This window comes from Photinus pyralis, unplaced genomic scaffold (genome assembly GCF_008802855.1).
Source record: "Photinus pyralis isolate 1611_PpyrPB1 unplaced genomic scaffold, Ppyr1.3 Ppyr1.4_LG5, whole genome shotgun sequence".
Taxonomy (NCBI): Eukaryota; Metazoa; Arthropoda; class Insecta; order Coleoptera; family Lampyridae; genus Photinus; species Photinus pyralis.
This window is the reverse complement of record NW_022170596.1, coordinates 17,776,456-17,789,084: the sequence shown is the minus strand read 5'-3', so window position 1 is coordinate 17,789,084 and position 12,629 is coordinate 17,776,456. Positions and strand designations below refer to the sequence as shown.

Sequence of the window (12,629 nt, the reverse complement as noted above, 5' to 3'; positions counted from 1 at the left end):
AAATATCAAAAACATTTATTCTACTTTATATGAATCGTGAATTAACAGCTTAAATGAAGTGTACAACTGAACGACTGCAGCAAATTGTATGTAAATTTCTTACCGGAGCAAAGTAATAAGGACAAGTGTGAACGAGTCCATAAGCCTTCATGTGTTTCTAATAGACGCTCCGTTTTTTTCACCGGTCCGGTGACGGATCAAGTAGACCCATCCGTTGGAGCCTTACCGATTTTTTAACGGACATTGATACGTGTTAATGCTCATATACAACTTAGAGGTTTCGACAGTATCCGGTAATTTCATCGGTCCGTTAAAAAAACGGATCGTGTGACAGGGCTCTCAATGGGGGGAGTTGAATCACCGTCAATATCGCTGAGAACTATGCCCTTATTATCTAATTCCTTTAACAAGGGTTTACACTTTAATTGCGGAATTGATTCACAAATTTAAGGGGTCGAGTCTGTTCCACCAGATCAGCATAGCTTTTAAAACACATTAGTTTTAGAATTTTTTCAAAATGTGATAATTTAAGTATGTAATTTCTCTGGAAATGAAAGGTCGTGACCGCGATTCATTTTAGAGGATTTGTTTAAACGTTTATTGAGCGAAATTACGAGTTGCGATTTCTAAAAGTGACAGCGTGACAGTTCTCATTTACTACCTACTACTTACTATAATAATGTCCACATTATTAACCACTTTGTGAACAACTGTCAAGAAAGCCTCCTTTACAGATTTTTTTTATTTCAACAACTTCCACAGTTCTACTGTCTCATAAAGTTTCCATAAAAAAGTGCCTCACTGTATTATAATAATAAAGTTATTTAAAATATTTATTAAAAAGATGTTTCGTGTCGAATATAAAAATAAAGTACCACATACATTACAAGCGCCCTATACACTTATCGTCAATTAAAATTGAGCAAAGAAATTCTTTATCCCTTAATATAGCTTCCACTTCATCTTCGTCCCATTGCAACGTCACTTTTCGCATCCTCGGTTCTTTTTTACCCATAACATGTATAATACCTTGCGTTTCTATAAGAGAACATATTCCCACAAATTCACTTTGATCCACGGACACTAAATTTTTTTTTAAACACACTCGTTTGTAAACATCGTACAATTTCCCGATCGTAATATTTTTATCTCTCGCCTTTTTGACAATCAACAATATGGAACAGAGCACAACTCTTTGATGCAAAGGAAGTGTTTGATTAGAATCATCGTCCAATTTCTGAGAAGTGCCGTACACGTTATTCAAAACACTCATCACTTGTTTCACATCCACAACTTGCAAATTTTCCTTCCCACCACTTTTACCTTCTTGTTCGGCTATTTCTAAAACTCGCCTACCTATATCCAAAGCGCGACGAATATCCCCAGAGACCGCTGCCACTTTTGCCGCCAACATCTGGATAGCAATCGTTGGAAATATTCTCGACGAATCTCTCAAGCGTTCTGTTAATATTTCGATTATTTGTTGCTTCGTGTAAGGACTAAAATGCAACAACTTTGGCTTTAATTTGCAATGCATTTGTAGGCGAGGTAAAATTCGATCAACCATATCTAAGGCGTTGGCAATCCCTATCAGTATTAATTTGCAGTTAACTTTTGCAGGCCATTCGAATATAGTATACAAAACTGTTTGGTTTATGCTATACAGCTGATCCATTTCGTCAAGCACTAGTAGCACCATTTCCGTAGTCCTAACAAAGTGGTGTTCCACTGCATTTATGTACTCCTTTTCCGTTTTACAGCTTCCTTTGATTTGCAGGTCTTTGAATATTCGCTCGTAAATGGCACGTGGAGATTTTATCCCGGTGCAGTTGACACAAACTTTCCTTATATTGCAATTTGTTAGTTCTTCAAGTATTATCGCTACGGATGCGGTTTTTCCGGTGCCTGGTGGTCCGCTAATGTACAAACTTCCTGGTTTACCTTCACTCACACAGTTATTAATAAATGCTGACAAATCTGCTAATTCTTTTTTCCTTCCTGGCATTTCCGTTGGAACAGTAAGATGTAAAGCCTTTCGCGCCGTTTGAAATTCTTTTTGAGGAGTTTTCGAATCACTCACATCTAATCTGTTAAAGAGACAAGAAGAGGCGAGAGGATCCAAATTTTGTATCTTTCTTTGCTTTGGGGGTGTAACATCGAGGGCTGAAAGCGGTTGAGATTCTTCCGAATTCACGCTGCATTGTCTTTCAGAACTTTGTATTGAAGATTTTAGCATGATTATTGTGCTGGCAAGTGGCGTACCTATAACTACATAAATATCCAATTACAAATTAAATAAAATAACACCAAAAGAAACTAATAACACGTAGAAAAACAATGAATTGCATGGGTTATGTTTTTACATTTGGCGGGAATCACCTTATGCTAAATTAGTCCACAGATCTCCCTACAATACGCATGCGAAAGAAACGTCAAAACTGCTTATAGGTTAGGTAATTGTGAAAAATGCATATACAGGGTGGTGCCTAGCGCGACGCAGCATAGGGATTTCAATGCTAATTTCTTTATAGTCAATAGCTTCCCTAATTATTTTAGAGCAACGTTGATTCGTCACTACTGTGCGCACATTCGCGTACGGCTGTGCAAGATTCAAATGGGGTCAGTTATATGCAACAAGCAACAACCCTGTCTCTCTATTTACTATATGTATACATGATCTTTAATCATATTCTTTAATACAACTCTGTGGAAAAATCATATATATGTATATGGGAAAAATGCGTTTCTTTCGCATGCGCATTGTAGGGAGCCCGTTGGACTCTTTACTATTCAGCTTAATTCTGTGTTTGCGACGCGTTGCCAACTTTCTCCCGAATAAAAGACTGTTTAAGTGTTTAGTCGCCATTTGGTTTCTGATTATTTATGGGTTTCTGATAAATATTAGTCGCAAATCGTTCGTTATTTCAACAGTTCTAATCCCTCCAAGAAGTTATGACTACTGCTGCACGTCCAACATTCGAACCTGCCCGAGGAGGGCAGGGCCGAGGAGAGAAAGATTTGAGTGCAATGTCAAGACAGTATTCCAGTCGAGACTTACCGGGACACACCAAACTAAAATACAGGTATGGAGACTTAATTGCTGTTAACTAAAACCCTTTATGATTGTTCTATGTTTAATAGAGAACACGGACAAGGCACCATAGATGAGAACAGAGCTCGTGATTTTCGTAAAGAATTAGAAGAACGGGAATCTAAAAGATCGCGCACACTGGGTCAGGGCGATCACAATAAGCGTTTAAAATTGGACCAGCTACCCGCCGCTAGTCTTGATGCAGATGATCCCTTAGATGAAGAAGAGTCTGACACTTCAGAAGATGAAGATGATATGGAGGCACTTTTGGCAGAATTGCACAAAATTAAAAAGGAAAGGGCCATGGAGCAGGCGAAAAAGGAAATTGAGAAGAGACAAGAGGAGGAGCGTATTCGAATGGAAAATATATTGAGCGGAAACCCGTTACTAACACACTACTCGTCAGGATCATCTAAAAGTGACCATAAGGTTAAAAGACGTTGGGACGATGATGTTGTGTTTAAGAATTGTGCTCGCTCGGAGCCCGAAAAGAAGACTAATATTTTCATTAACGACTCTTTGAGATCAGATTTTCACAGAAAATTTATGGAAAAGTATGTAAAATAATTTCAGTTTGTATTTAAAGTACCTAGTTACATAAATGTCTGTCTGTATGCTACAACATTAAATTGATTAAACTTTGCAAATGATAAATTAGGTTTTATTGATAATCTGTTCGTTTTATTACAACATGTATGGTGAAAGTAATGCACAAAAACTGTTAAATGGCTCATATTTCACAATTTTAATATTTATTTCTTAAGCAACACAATAGTTTTAAGGGAACACCATATGTACTGTGTTTTTGTCAGATATTGAACACATTGTTTTTTTGTTAAGGTTTCGTTAATTTAGAGGTATCTAAATTTAAAGTGCAAAAGATTAAGGTACGTTTATGTTGGAGCTGCAATGAACGATACTAGTGATTACTAGCAAAGAAAATGATGTTACTGTTATTTTATATGCAGGTGTATATATATATTGGAGTGCAGTGTTGAGATATGCTTCGCAACCATCAATGAAGAAAGCTCTAATATAAACGACTGCATATGAAACACTGAATATGATTTTCTTTGCTTCGCTAATATCGTCGCTCTTATCGCAGCTCCAACATAAACGTACCCTTAGCCAGACAAGCATACACACAGGTTTTGCTAATTTTTTGCATTTTTAACACCATGCATGTTTAAAATAATAATTTAAGAAAGAGAAAAAAGCTTAACAACTTAAACTATACAGGGTGGTGACATGCGTAACGCATCATAGGGATTTCAATGTATAGTATATTAAGTATGGAGAACGGTAAGGGATTTTTACCGTTCGAAGACAATTGTTTGGAGGAGGAGCGAAGCGACGACTCCAATTATTGTCTGAGAACGGTAACCCTTAACGTTCGACGTGCTTATAACATTTTTTTCGCGATCGAAATTAAATTTATGCAACCAATATAAATATGCACTAAGAAATTAACGAGCAGAATAAATCGAAATGATCGAAGTGGTATGGTGTATATCACTAGGTAACCGCAGTTTATTTGTCAAAATTGAAGTTAATAATTTCATAAAAATGTGCATGTGTCTGATGTAGTTTACTAGCTTTGAACTTCCTTTATGACTTTATGAGCGTCTTGCTATAGGAAACAACAGCACAAATTGTACGTTTAATGTACCTAACAATAATTAAAGATTAAATGTAATGTAAGACTGTTGATTTTTAAAAAGGCGTCGGTAAGTATTTTTGCTGTTCTGTTTTTAGATCGGTAAGTAATTTTGACGTCGTCGTAATCATAGCAACTGGTAAATTCTACCTACTGTCATGGAACACCCATGGTAAATAGTCAGAAATGACCGATCGCGCAAAAAATATTTTTTGCAAAAATGTATTAAGGTTTTTTGTAGGAAAAATTTTTTTTGCGTCAATCAACCGTAGTAGTTTTCAATTTTTTGCATAATAAAGACGGAAAATTGGAAAAATAGAACTATCTTTTTCAATAATCTGTGATGCCATGGAATTTTATAATACAAATAAGATTGATGAGCGTAAAAAAAATTTTTCTACAAAAAACTTTAATACATTTTTGCTCTAAAATAATTTGGGAACCAATAATCGCATGTTATGAATTTTACATTGAAATCCCTATGATGCATTACGCAAGTCACCACCCTGTATAATTAATATTATCACTCCTGTCTCCCTCCTCCGCTACACTTTCTATTTCTAATTACGTGTCACATGACCTATGCTTTAATCTGTCATTATGTCAGGCCTATATATATTTGCCTATGTTGTCAACACTGAATGCCTGTATATATCTTAGATGTATTGTTTGTTGTCTACTTTAAGTAAGATCCACTTCCGGTATATGACCCTGTGGTGGCAAACAAAACGTTTTTGATTGGATGCTGGAGGCGGTAAAACTAGTTTTGTTTATCGTTCTCTTCTCTCTGAAGTGGTTTTTAGTTAGTGCGTTGGTGCAAGTCGCAACTTTAATTTATATTAATGAACTCAATTAGTATGAACGGATTCTCGCTAAATGTTTATTATTTTTTTATTAGTATTTACGTTTGTTCCGCGTATTCTCCAGCGGGTTTGTATATCGATAATGGATTAGATCAGACCATAATTGATCGGGCTATGAGTACACAAGAAAAGCATGAAATGGAACTTGAAATTTTAAATTTATTGGGACTACCCAATCGTCCCAGGCGAGGTATAAATGCGCCACTACGAAAATCGGCACCGAGATTTTTGATGGACGTGTATCGATCATTAATGGAAAAGGACGAAGAGGGCATTGGTAGAGTTGATAGAAGTGCAGATTTATACATCAGCGGTGAGGAGCAAACTGCGATTGACGAAAGCGACGTTATTATGACATTCGAGAGCAGTAAGTGATGATTTTTTTGACAAGTTCTAGTTAAAAATCATCTAGGTCATCACGTGAGTGGTGTTCGCCATGAGAGAGGCAAACGTCTGTGGTTTAATTTTACCGAAGTTCCTATCCAGAATGAAATTGTGGGTGCCGAGTTACGTATATACCAAAATAATATAAATAATTCCATGCATTCTAACGTTTCATATACAGTAACAGCATATCAGCTCATTAACTCTGAAGAGGGGTAAGTTTTTGTATAGGGGTGGATCAATATATGTTTGCTTCTTAATTCTGTTGTAGAGAGAGGGAGTTGGAGTACATAATTGCAGTGAATACAACTGAAGATTTTACTGGATGGTTAGAGTTAAACTTGACAAACAGCTTATCTACCTGGGTGGCATTCCCCAACTCAAATAAAGGTCTCTATTTATCTGTCCATCCAGCAGAAAAGCCAGGTAGGGTGACTCATTCTAATTGAATTCTTGGAAGCTTAAACACTATACAGGGTGTCCAATTTTCGAGTGCCACTATAGGGATCACCTTAAGAGGTAGAAATTTGGTATTTAAATGAGTGCAAAGTTGCGAATTTTCGTGATGAATAATAATCTGAAAAGAAATTTAAAATATCTTCAATATAGTTTGGAAAACATTGCAAAAAAGCCACAATTTCTGATTTTCGTTTTTAATTTTTTCATGATAAACTAATATTGTACTAGACATTTAATGATTAACACATTATTCAGATACTTTTTAATAGAGATTTCGAATATGGCATCTCACTTTTAATAACGTTGTATCGGTGTAAAGAGAAAAAAAGACGTAATCTGGAAAATGTGGAAATTCAAAACGGCGCCCATAAGAAAAACTAAAGTTGCCACATGTTTCTTCGTCATCTTAAAAGTTATTAAACATGGGATGCCATATTCGAAATCTCCATTAAAAAGTGTCCGAATAATGTTTTAATTACAAAATGTCTACTACGACTATAGTTTACCATGAAAAAATTGAAAACGAAATCTGGATTTTCGTTTTTTTTGCAATATTTTCAAGACTATTAAAGATATTTCAAATTTCTTTTCAGATTACTATTCAGCACGAAAATTGGCAACTTTGCCCCCATTTAACCAACTCTCTATCTCTTAAAGTAAGGGAGATCCCCATAGTGGTACTCGAAAAATGGACACCGTGTATAGGTAATATATGATGATTAAAATAATTTTTTTTCTTTGAGCCAGCACGTGAAATTAGACCGGAAGATATCGGTTTGGTAACCATAAAAGGAGACGATGAAACTCAACCATTTATGGTTGCGTTTCTTAAGGCCACAAATCATGTTAAAACGCGAACAAGTAGAGAAATACGGAGGGTTCGTAAAACTGATTATCCGACATTGATGAAAAATTCTGGTGGTGAGTATAAATTTTGATTTTTAATTGCCATAAAAGTGCCTCTATACCACATACCAATTCCATATGTAGAAGTGGTGGCGACACATGACTGGAGAAGTTGCAAAATTAACACTTTGTATATCAGCTTTAAAGATTTAAAGTGGCAGGTCAGTAAATCACTTCTTGAATTGGGCTTTAGTACGAATATTATTTTATAGGATTGGATCATAGCACCTGACGGTTATGCGGCCTATTATTGTGCAGGAGAATGCAATTTCCCATTGAATTCCCATATGAATGCTACAAATCACGCAATTGTGCAGACGTTGGTGCATTTAATGAGTCCATTGAAGTATCCCAAACCATGCTGTGCACCTACAAAGCTCACACCAATATCTGTATTATATTTTTTGGATGAGTCGAATGTTATACTTAAGAAGTACAAGAAGATGGTTGTTAAAAGCTGTGGTTGTCATTAGTGTGCTCTGTAATAATTTGTAAATAGGATTGTATATAATAAATTTTTATCGTTTTAGTCGACAAATTAATGTTGCAGTCACATTTAAAACCTATATACATACCTAACATACTTATAGCAGACAAAGCTAACTTAACTTGTTTATTAAAAATAATCATTATTATTTTGGAATTTATTTGTATATTTCACAATTTATAAAATATTTCTTTCATTGAAGACAAGGCGCCACAAATAGTAATTAATAATTGTTTATAGTGTTTATACCAAAATGCGATCATTGAACTTAAGGGTTCCATAGACTGCCGATTTTTTCGTCCCATTTGCACTACGTGTAAAACGGTACGATTTACTCTTGAAACATCGGTGAGTACGATTTATTAATCTTGAACCGTTTGCTTCTGATTAATGATTGCGTCCCAATTTAGGTTAGCTAAAACATCGGTTCTTTGGTACAAATAACAACGGTAGTGGTTTCCGTTATTATAACTTCTAGAGAGGTTTCTAGCGAGCCGATAACACTGTCGAGGTGTACATATACCACCGTAAGTCGGACGTACGGTGGTAACACATCGACAGTGCAATCAGCCACTGGCGAGAGAAATCTTGATGGGCTAGTGTATTCCCGCCTTTAGGTAGCGCTCATGAAGCACTTTGGCTGTTGAACGCACCCATCGTCGTAGAGAGTTGCAGCATCCACGGCTATCCGAATTGTCACAAACAGCCGTGAGGCGATGGTGAATGACATTTAAAACATCAAAACAGAGCAATAGAGGGAGCATGATTTGATTGTTAAATTTTCTTTATTTAGAATGGATTGTATGTTTGAAAATTGTTTGACAGAATGTTGTCTGGAAATCGAAGACATACCACAACAAACGAAATATCCTGTATGGATTTTGGGGAAAAAGTACAGGGCAATCGATGGTGAACCTCTTTAAATGTACTCCTGTCCTTCTCAGTGATCACATTTTCAGATCTCGGTAGAATAAGAAGGGACATTCTCACACGATTGTGGTTTACCTATCGTAAAGGATTCATACCGATTGGTGGCGGAGATGGTTTAACAACAGATAAAGGATGGGGCTGCATGCTAAGATGTGGTCAAATGGTCCTAGCGCAAGCTTTAGTGGATTTGCATCTCGGCCGTGACTGGTACTGGGAGCCAGAAACCAGAGACGTAACCTATCTAAAAATTCTGCAAAAATTTGAAGATCGCAGGCAGGCGCCTTTTTCGATACATCAGATTGCGCTGATGGGAGCATCGGAGGGGAAAGATGTCGGACAATGGTTTGGTCCTAACACTATTGCGCAAGTTTTAAAGTTAGCTTATTTATATAGAAAAATGTAAAAATTGCGCATATTTCGTTTTAGAAAATTAATTGTGTACGACGAGTGGAGTTCGGTGGTAATTCATGTTGCTTTAGATAATACAGTTGTAATTAATGAAATCAGTAAGTCGATTGATTGATCTACACAAATTTAACTTGTTCCCACAGAACAGCAATGTCTCCAATCGGATGCCATTAATATAGTACAAAATGGATGGAAACCGCTGCTTCTTGTAGTGCCTTTACGTTTAGGACTTAATGAAATTAATCCAATTTACATCGCCGGCTTACAAGTTACATATCTACACACAATTATTTCATGTAAAGAACTCATTTTGTTTGCTTTTAGGCATGTTTTAGCTTTAAACACAGTTTAGGTGTTATTGGAGGAAAACCAAATTTAGCTTTATATTTCATTGGATGCGTAGGCGACGAGGTAATTTTTTTAGATCCACACACAACCCAAAAATCTGGGTTGGTGGAGAATAAAGAAACTGACGATGAAATTGAAATGGATATTACGTATCACTGCAAAAATGCTTCTAGAATCAATATTCTTGCCATGGATCCGTCGGTTGCCCTTGTAATACACCTCCATAGCAAGGTGTATTTCAATTATATTTATTTTCATTGTAGTGCTTTCTATGCAAAACTGAAGTGGAATTTGATGAGTTATGCGAGTGTATTCGAAAAGAAATTGTGACTGATGAAAGGCAACCCTTATTTGAACTTTGCTTTGATAGGCCGAAAGAGTGGTCACCAGTGGATGATGGAGCGGATGATGCGATAGGACTGGCTAGTAGTGTAGGTGAGTGTTGTGTCACATAATAAATTATCTAATAAATATATAATAATTGTTTTAGAGTTTGATTGTTTAGATCGTCAATATGATTCTGAAAATGAGTTTGAAATTCTTTAATTGGGTAAATGTCTTATTTCGTACAATGCTCAAATTACATACTCTGAGCGTTCATTTGAGACACATTCTATTTCGTTCGCTTGAAATCCCAGAGTAGCAATTTATACAATCTACCTGTAAATGATTTTGTAAATACTTTGTATGTATAGTTTTGTTTAATTCTTGGTACAGTGTTTTTAAATAAATATTTATTTACGCGTTGGAAATTATTCGTAAAACGCCCAGAAACGAGGATGATATAAAGTTCGCAAAGAGCTTTAATTTACGTGAACAAGCAAGAGAGTGGCCCGGTGGATAAGGTCATGTCCACATGGCGATCCAATGCACAGAGGCGGATCTGGAACAGATATCTAGTTAGTTTTCAGTTTTGGCTCACCCAATACCCGAAGCTAAACTAGCAATCATGGTAGACGCATCGAACATAGCGCTTGGTCCAGTCGTCCAATAGGCAGTGGGAGGCCATGGGCAGCCCCTCAGTTTTTTTCGGAAATGCGTACTGTCCCGCAACATCGATACAGCGCATGCGACAAGGAGTTGTTGGCAGCGTACGCAAGCATTATCTAAACACTTTCGACCCATAATAGAAGGCCATCCGTTCACATTATTTACCGCTCACATATGACTACTGACAAAAACCAGAGAAGGCATCTCCAAGACAACAGAGAGACCTCGATTTAGTGTTCCGATACACCACAGATATTCAACATACATCGGGTAAAGATAACGTGGTAGCGGACACACTTTCGCGAGTGGAACAATTATCAAACCAAACGTGCATTAGCATGCACTGGCGGGCTAAACATTGCCTTTGGAATGATAACATGGATGGCTATAATATGGACATGTTGATGTAATTCCCAAATTATTTTTGGTGGGGTGTTGGAGGGTTTGTTATTAGCACTTTAACTATGCTTTTACGAGTGGTCAAACAAGTGGAATCAGATAACTAAGTGTAGGTACATATAACTTTTCTGTTGGCATTGGCGTTGATCGTAACTTTTAATAGGTAGATACTTTGCGTTGTATTAATCCAACTCACATAAATAGAAACGCATCCGGTTGAACGAGCGCAGGTTGATCGCCGGCAAGGCACAGGGCCGGTTCGTCAATCGCCGCTTTGGTCATTGCCGGTTAGGGAATCGCCGGTTAGTAGTGTACCGACTGACGTAATACCAAGGTTCGGTACAAATCCGAAACAAAAAATTATCATACCGCGATTCGTGTTGTTGGATTTTTTTGAGTAATAGCAAATAAACCGAAGGATTATTCAATAGTGCGGTGGCGCGAGAAAGTCCCTTTCGAGGCGCACTTTCGGACCCACGGGGGCGTTCAAGATTCGAAACGGTTCGGCCGCCAGGGCCCTAAACGTGTTTCGACACGTATTCCAAAATAACTTCGGAACCCGATAACGGATCGCGCTCGATTGGCCGCCGTTCGATAGGGGAATAACGGGGCCGCACGGGGATGTTTATTTCGTCTCGAACGGACCATAAATAACGTCGGAAATAAATTTCGAAAACGATCAAATACGGACAGAAACACCCAAGTTCGGCTCGGTAGCGGTAGGGTTACGCCGGCGAGTTAATCTATCGTCAATCGTGGGCCGGAACACGAAAGCCACATTCAAGACGCACCTACGGACCCCTTGGGTCACCCAAGATTCGAAACGGTTAGACCCCTAGGACCCTAAACGTTTTCGGACACTTATTCGCAAAAAACTCGGGAACCGGAAAACGGATCGCGCTCGTTCGGCCGCCGTTCGATAGGTGAATAACGGGACCGGACGGCGCAGTTTACGGTTTTTCAATCGATCCATAAATTACGTCAGAATTACAGTTCAAAGTCGACCAAAAGTGGAAAAAAAACCCCAAATTTGTCCGTGGTGCGTTAGGTTAGGTTAACACTAGCGAGTTAATAGATTATCAATTTTAGGGTGGAATACGAAAGCCACATTCGGGGCGCGCCCACTGACCCTTTGGGTCATTCGAGATTCGAAACGGTTCGGCGGCCAGGGCCCGAAACGTCACCGGGCACCCATTCCCGAATAACTTCGGAACCCGATAACGGATCGGGCCCAATCCACCACCGTTCAATTGGGGAATCACGGGGCAACACGGCGCAGCTTACGGTTTTACAATCGGTCCATAAATAACGTCGGAAATACAGTTCAAAAACGAGCAAATTTTGTCAAAAATTTCGACAATTTTTTTCTCGAAGGCCGTTAGGGGCGGAGAGGAACGGATCGCATATTAACGACGTCCTCGGCAAGGGTAACGATCGATGAAATTTTGAAAAAAATCGAAGACCCAAAATTTTTTCGAGACGTAACAAAGGGGGGACCAAGGGAAAACGAAAAAAAAACTTTTTTATTTGTGAACTGATTTTCGATTACCAAACGTCGATCGATAGATCTCGTCGAAAGAATCCCCGACCAATCTTAAACCATTCTGGGTCATATATAAATAAGAAATTTACGGCTTGGGTTAGGATCGCCGAAAAAAAATAAAAAATAAATTTTTCCTAGGTTAGGTTAGGTTAGGTTAGGCTAGG

At 37.8% G+C, this 12,629-nt stretch overlaps 4 protein-coding genes across 4 annotated transcripts; 3 read left to right on the top strand and 1 right to left on the bottom strand.

Moving 5' to 3' along the window:
* Positions 1-806: 806 nt before the first annotated feature.
* On the bottom strand, positions 807-2,367 carry LOC116172866 (cell division control protein 6 homolog). Its single transcript, XM_031490177.1, has one exon. It carries the CDS (start codon positions 2,234-2,236, stop codon positions 884-886), a length of 1,353 nt encoding a protein of 450 aa, XP_031346037.1. The 5' UTR covers positions 2,237-2,367; the 3' UTR covers positions 807-883.
* Positions 2,368-2,794: 427 nt separating this feature from the next.
* On the top strand, positions 2,795-3,762 carry LOC116172468 (protein CWC15 homolog). The gene is made up of 2 exons (XM_031489690.1): positions 2,795-3,083; positions 3,142-3,762. Exons 1-2 carry the CDS (start codon positions 2,953-2,955, stop codon positions 3,656-3,658), a joined length of 648 nt encoding a protein of 215 aa, XP_031345550.1. The 5' UTR covers positions 2,795-2,952; the 3' UTR covers positions 3,659-3,762.
* Positions 3,763-5,432: 1,670 nt separating this feature from the next.
* On the top strand, positions 5,433-7,889 carry LOC116172407 (protein 60A). Its single transcript, XM_031489617.1, has 6 exons — positions 5,433-5,978; positions 6,024-6,210; positions 6,267-6,421; positions 7,202-7,375; positions 7,445-7,521; positions 7,573-7,889. Exons 1-6 carry the CDS (start codon positions 5,591-5,593, stop codon positions 7,831-7,833), a joined length of 1,242 nt encoding a protein of 413 aa, XP_031345477.1. The 5' UTR covers positions 5,433-5,590; the 3' UTR covers positions 7,834-7,889.
* A 648-nt stretch (positions 7,890-8,537) lies between these two features.
* LOC116172357 (cysteine protease ATG4A) lies at positions 8,538-10,285 on the top strand. Its single transcript, XM_031489562.1, has 7 exons — positions 8,538-8,756; positions 8,807-9,152; positions 9,204-9,283; positions 9,329-9,453; positions 9,510-9,743; positions 9,797-9,968; positions 10,024-10,285. The coding sequence occupies exons 1-7, from the start codon at positions 8,642-8,644 to the stop codon at positions 10,077-10,079; spliced, it is 1,128 nt and encodes a 375-aa protein (XP_031345422.1). The 5' UTR covers positions 8,538-8,641; the 3' UTR covers positions 10,080-10,285.
* The last annotated feature ends 2,344 nt before the right edge of the window (positions 10,286-12,629 follow it).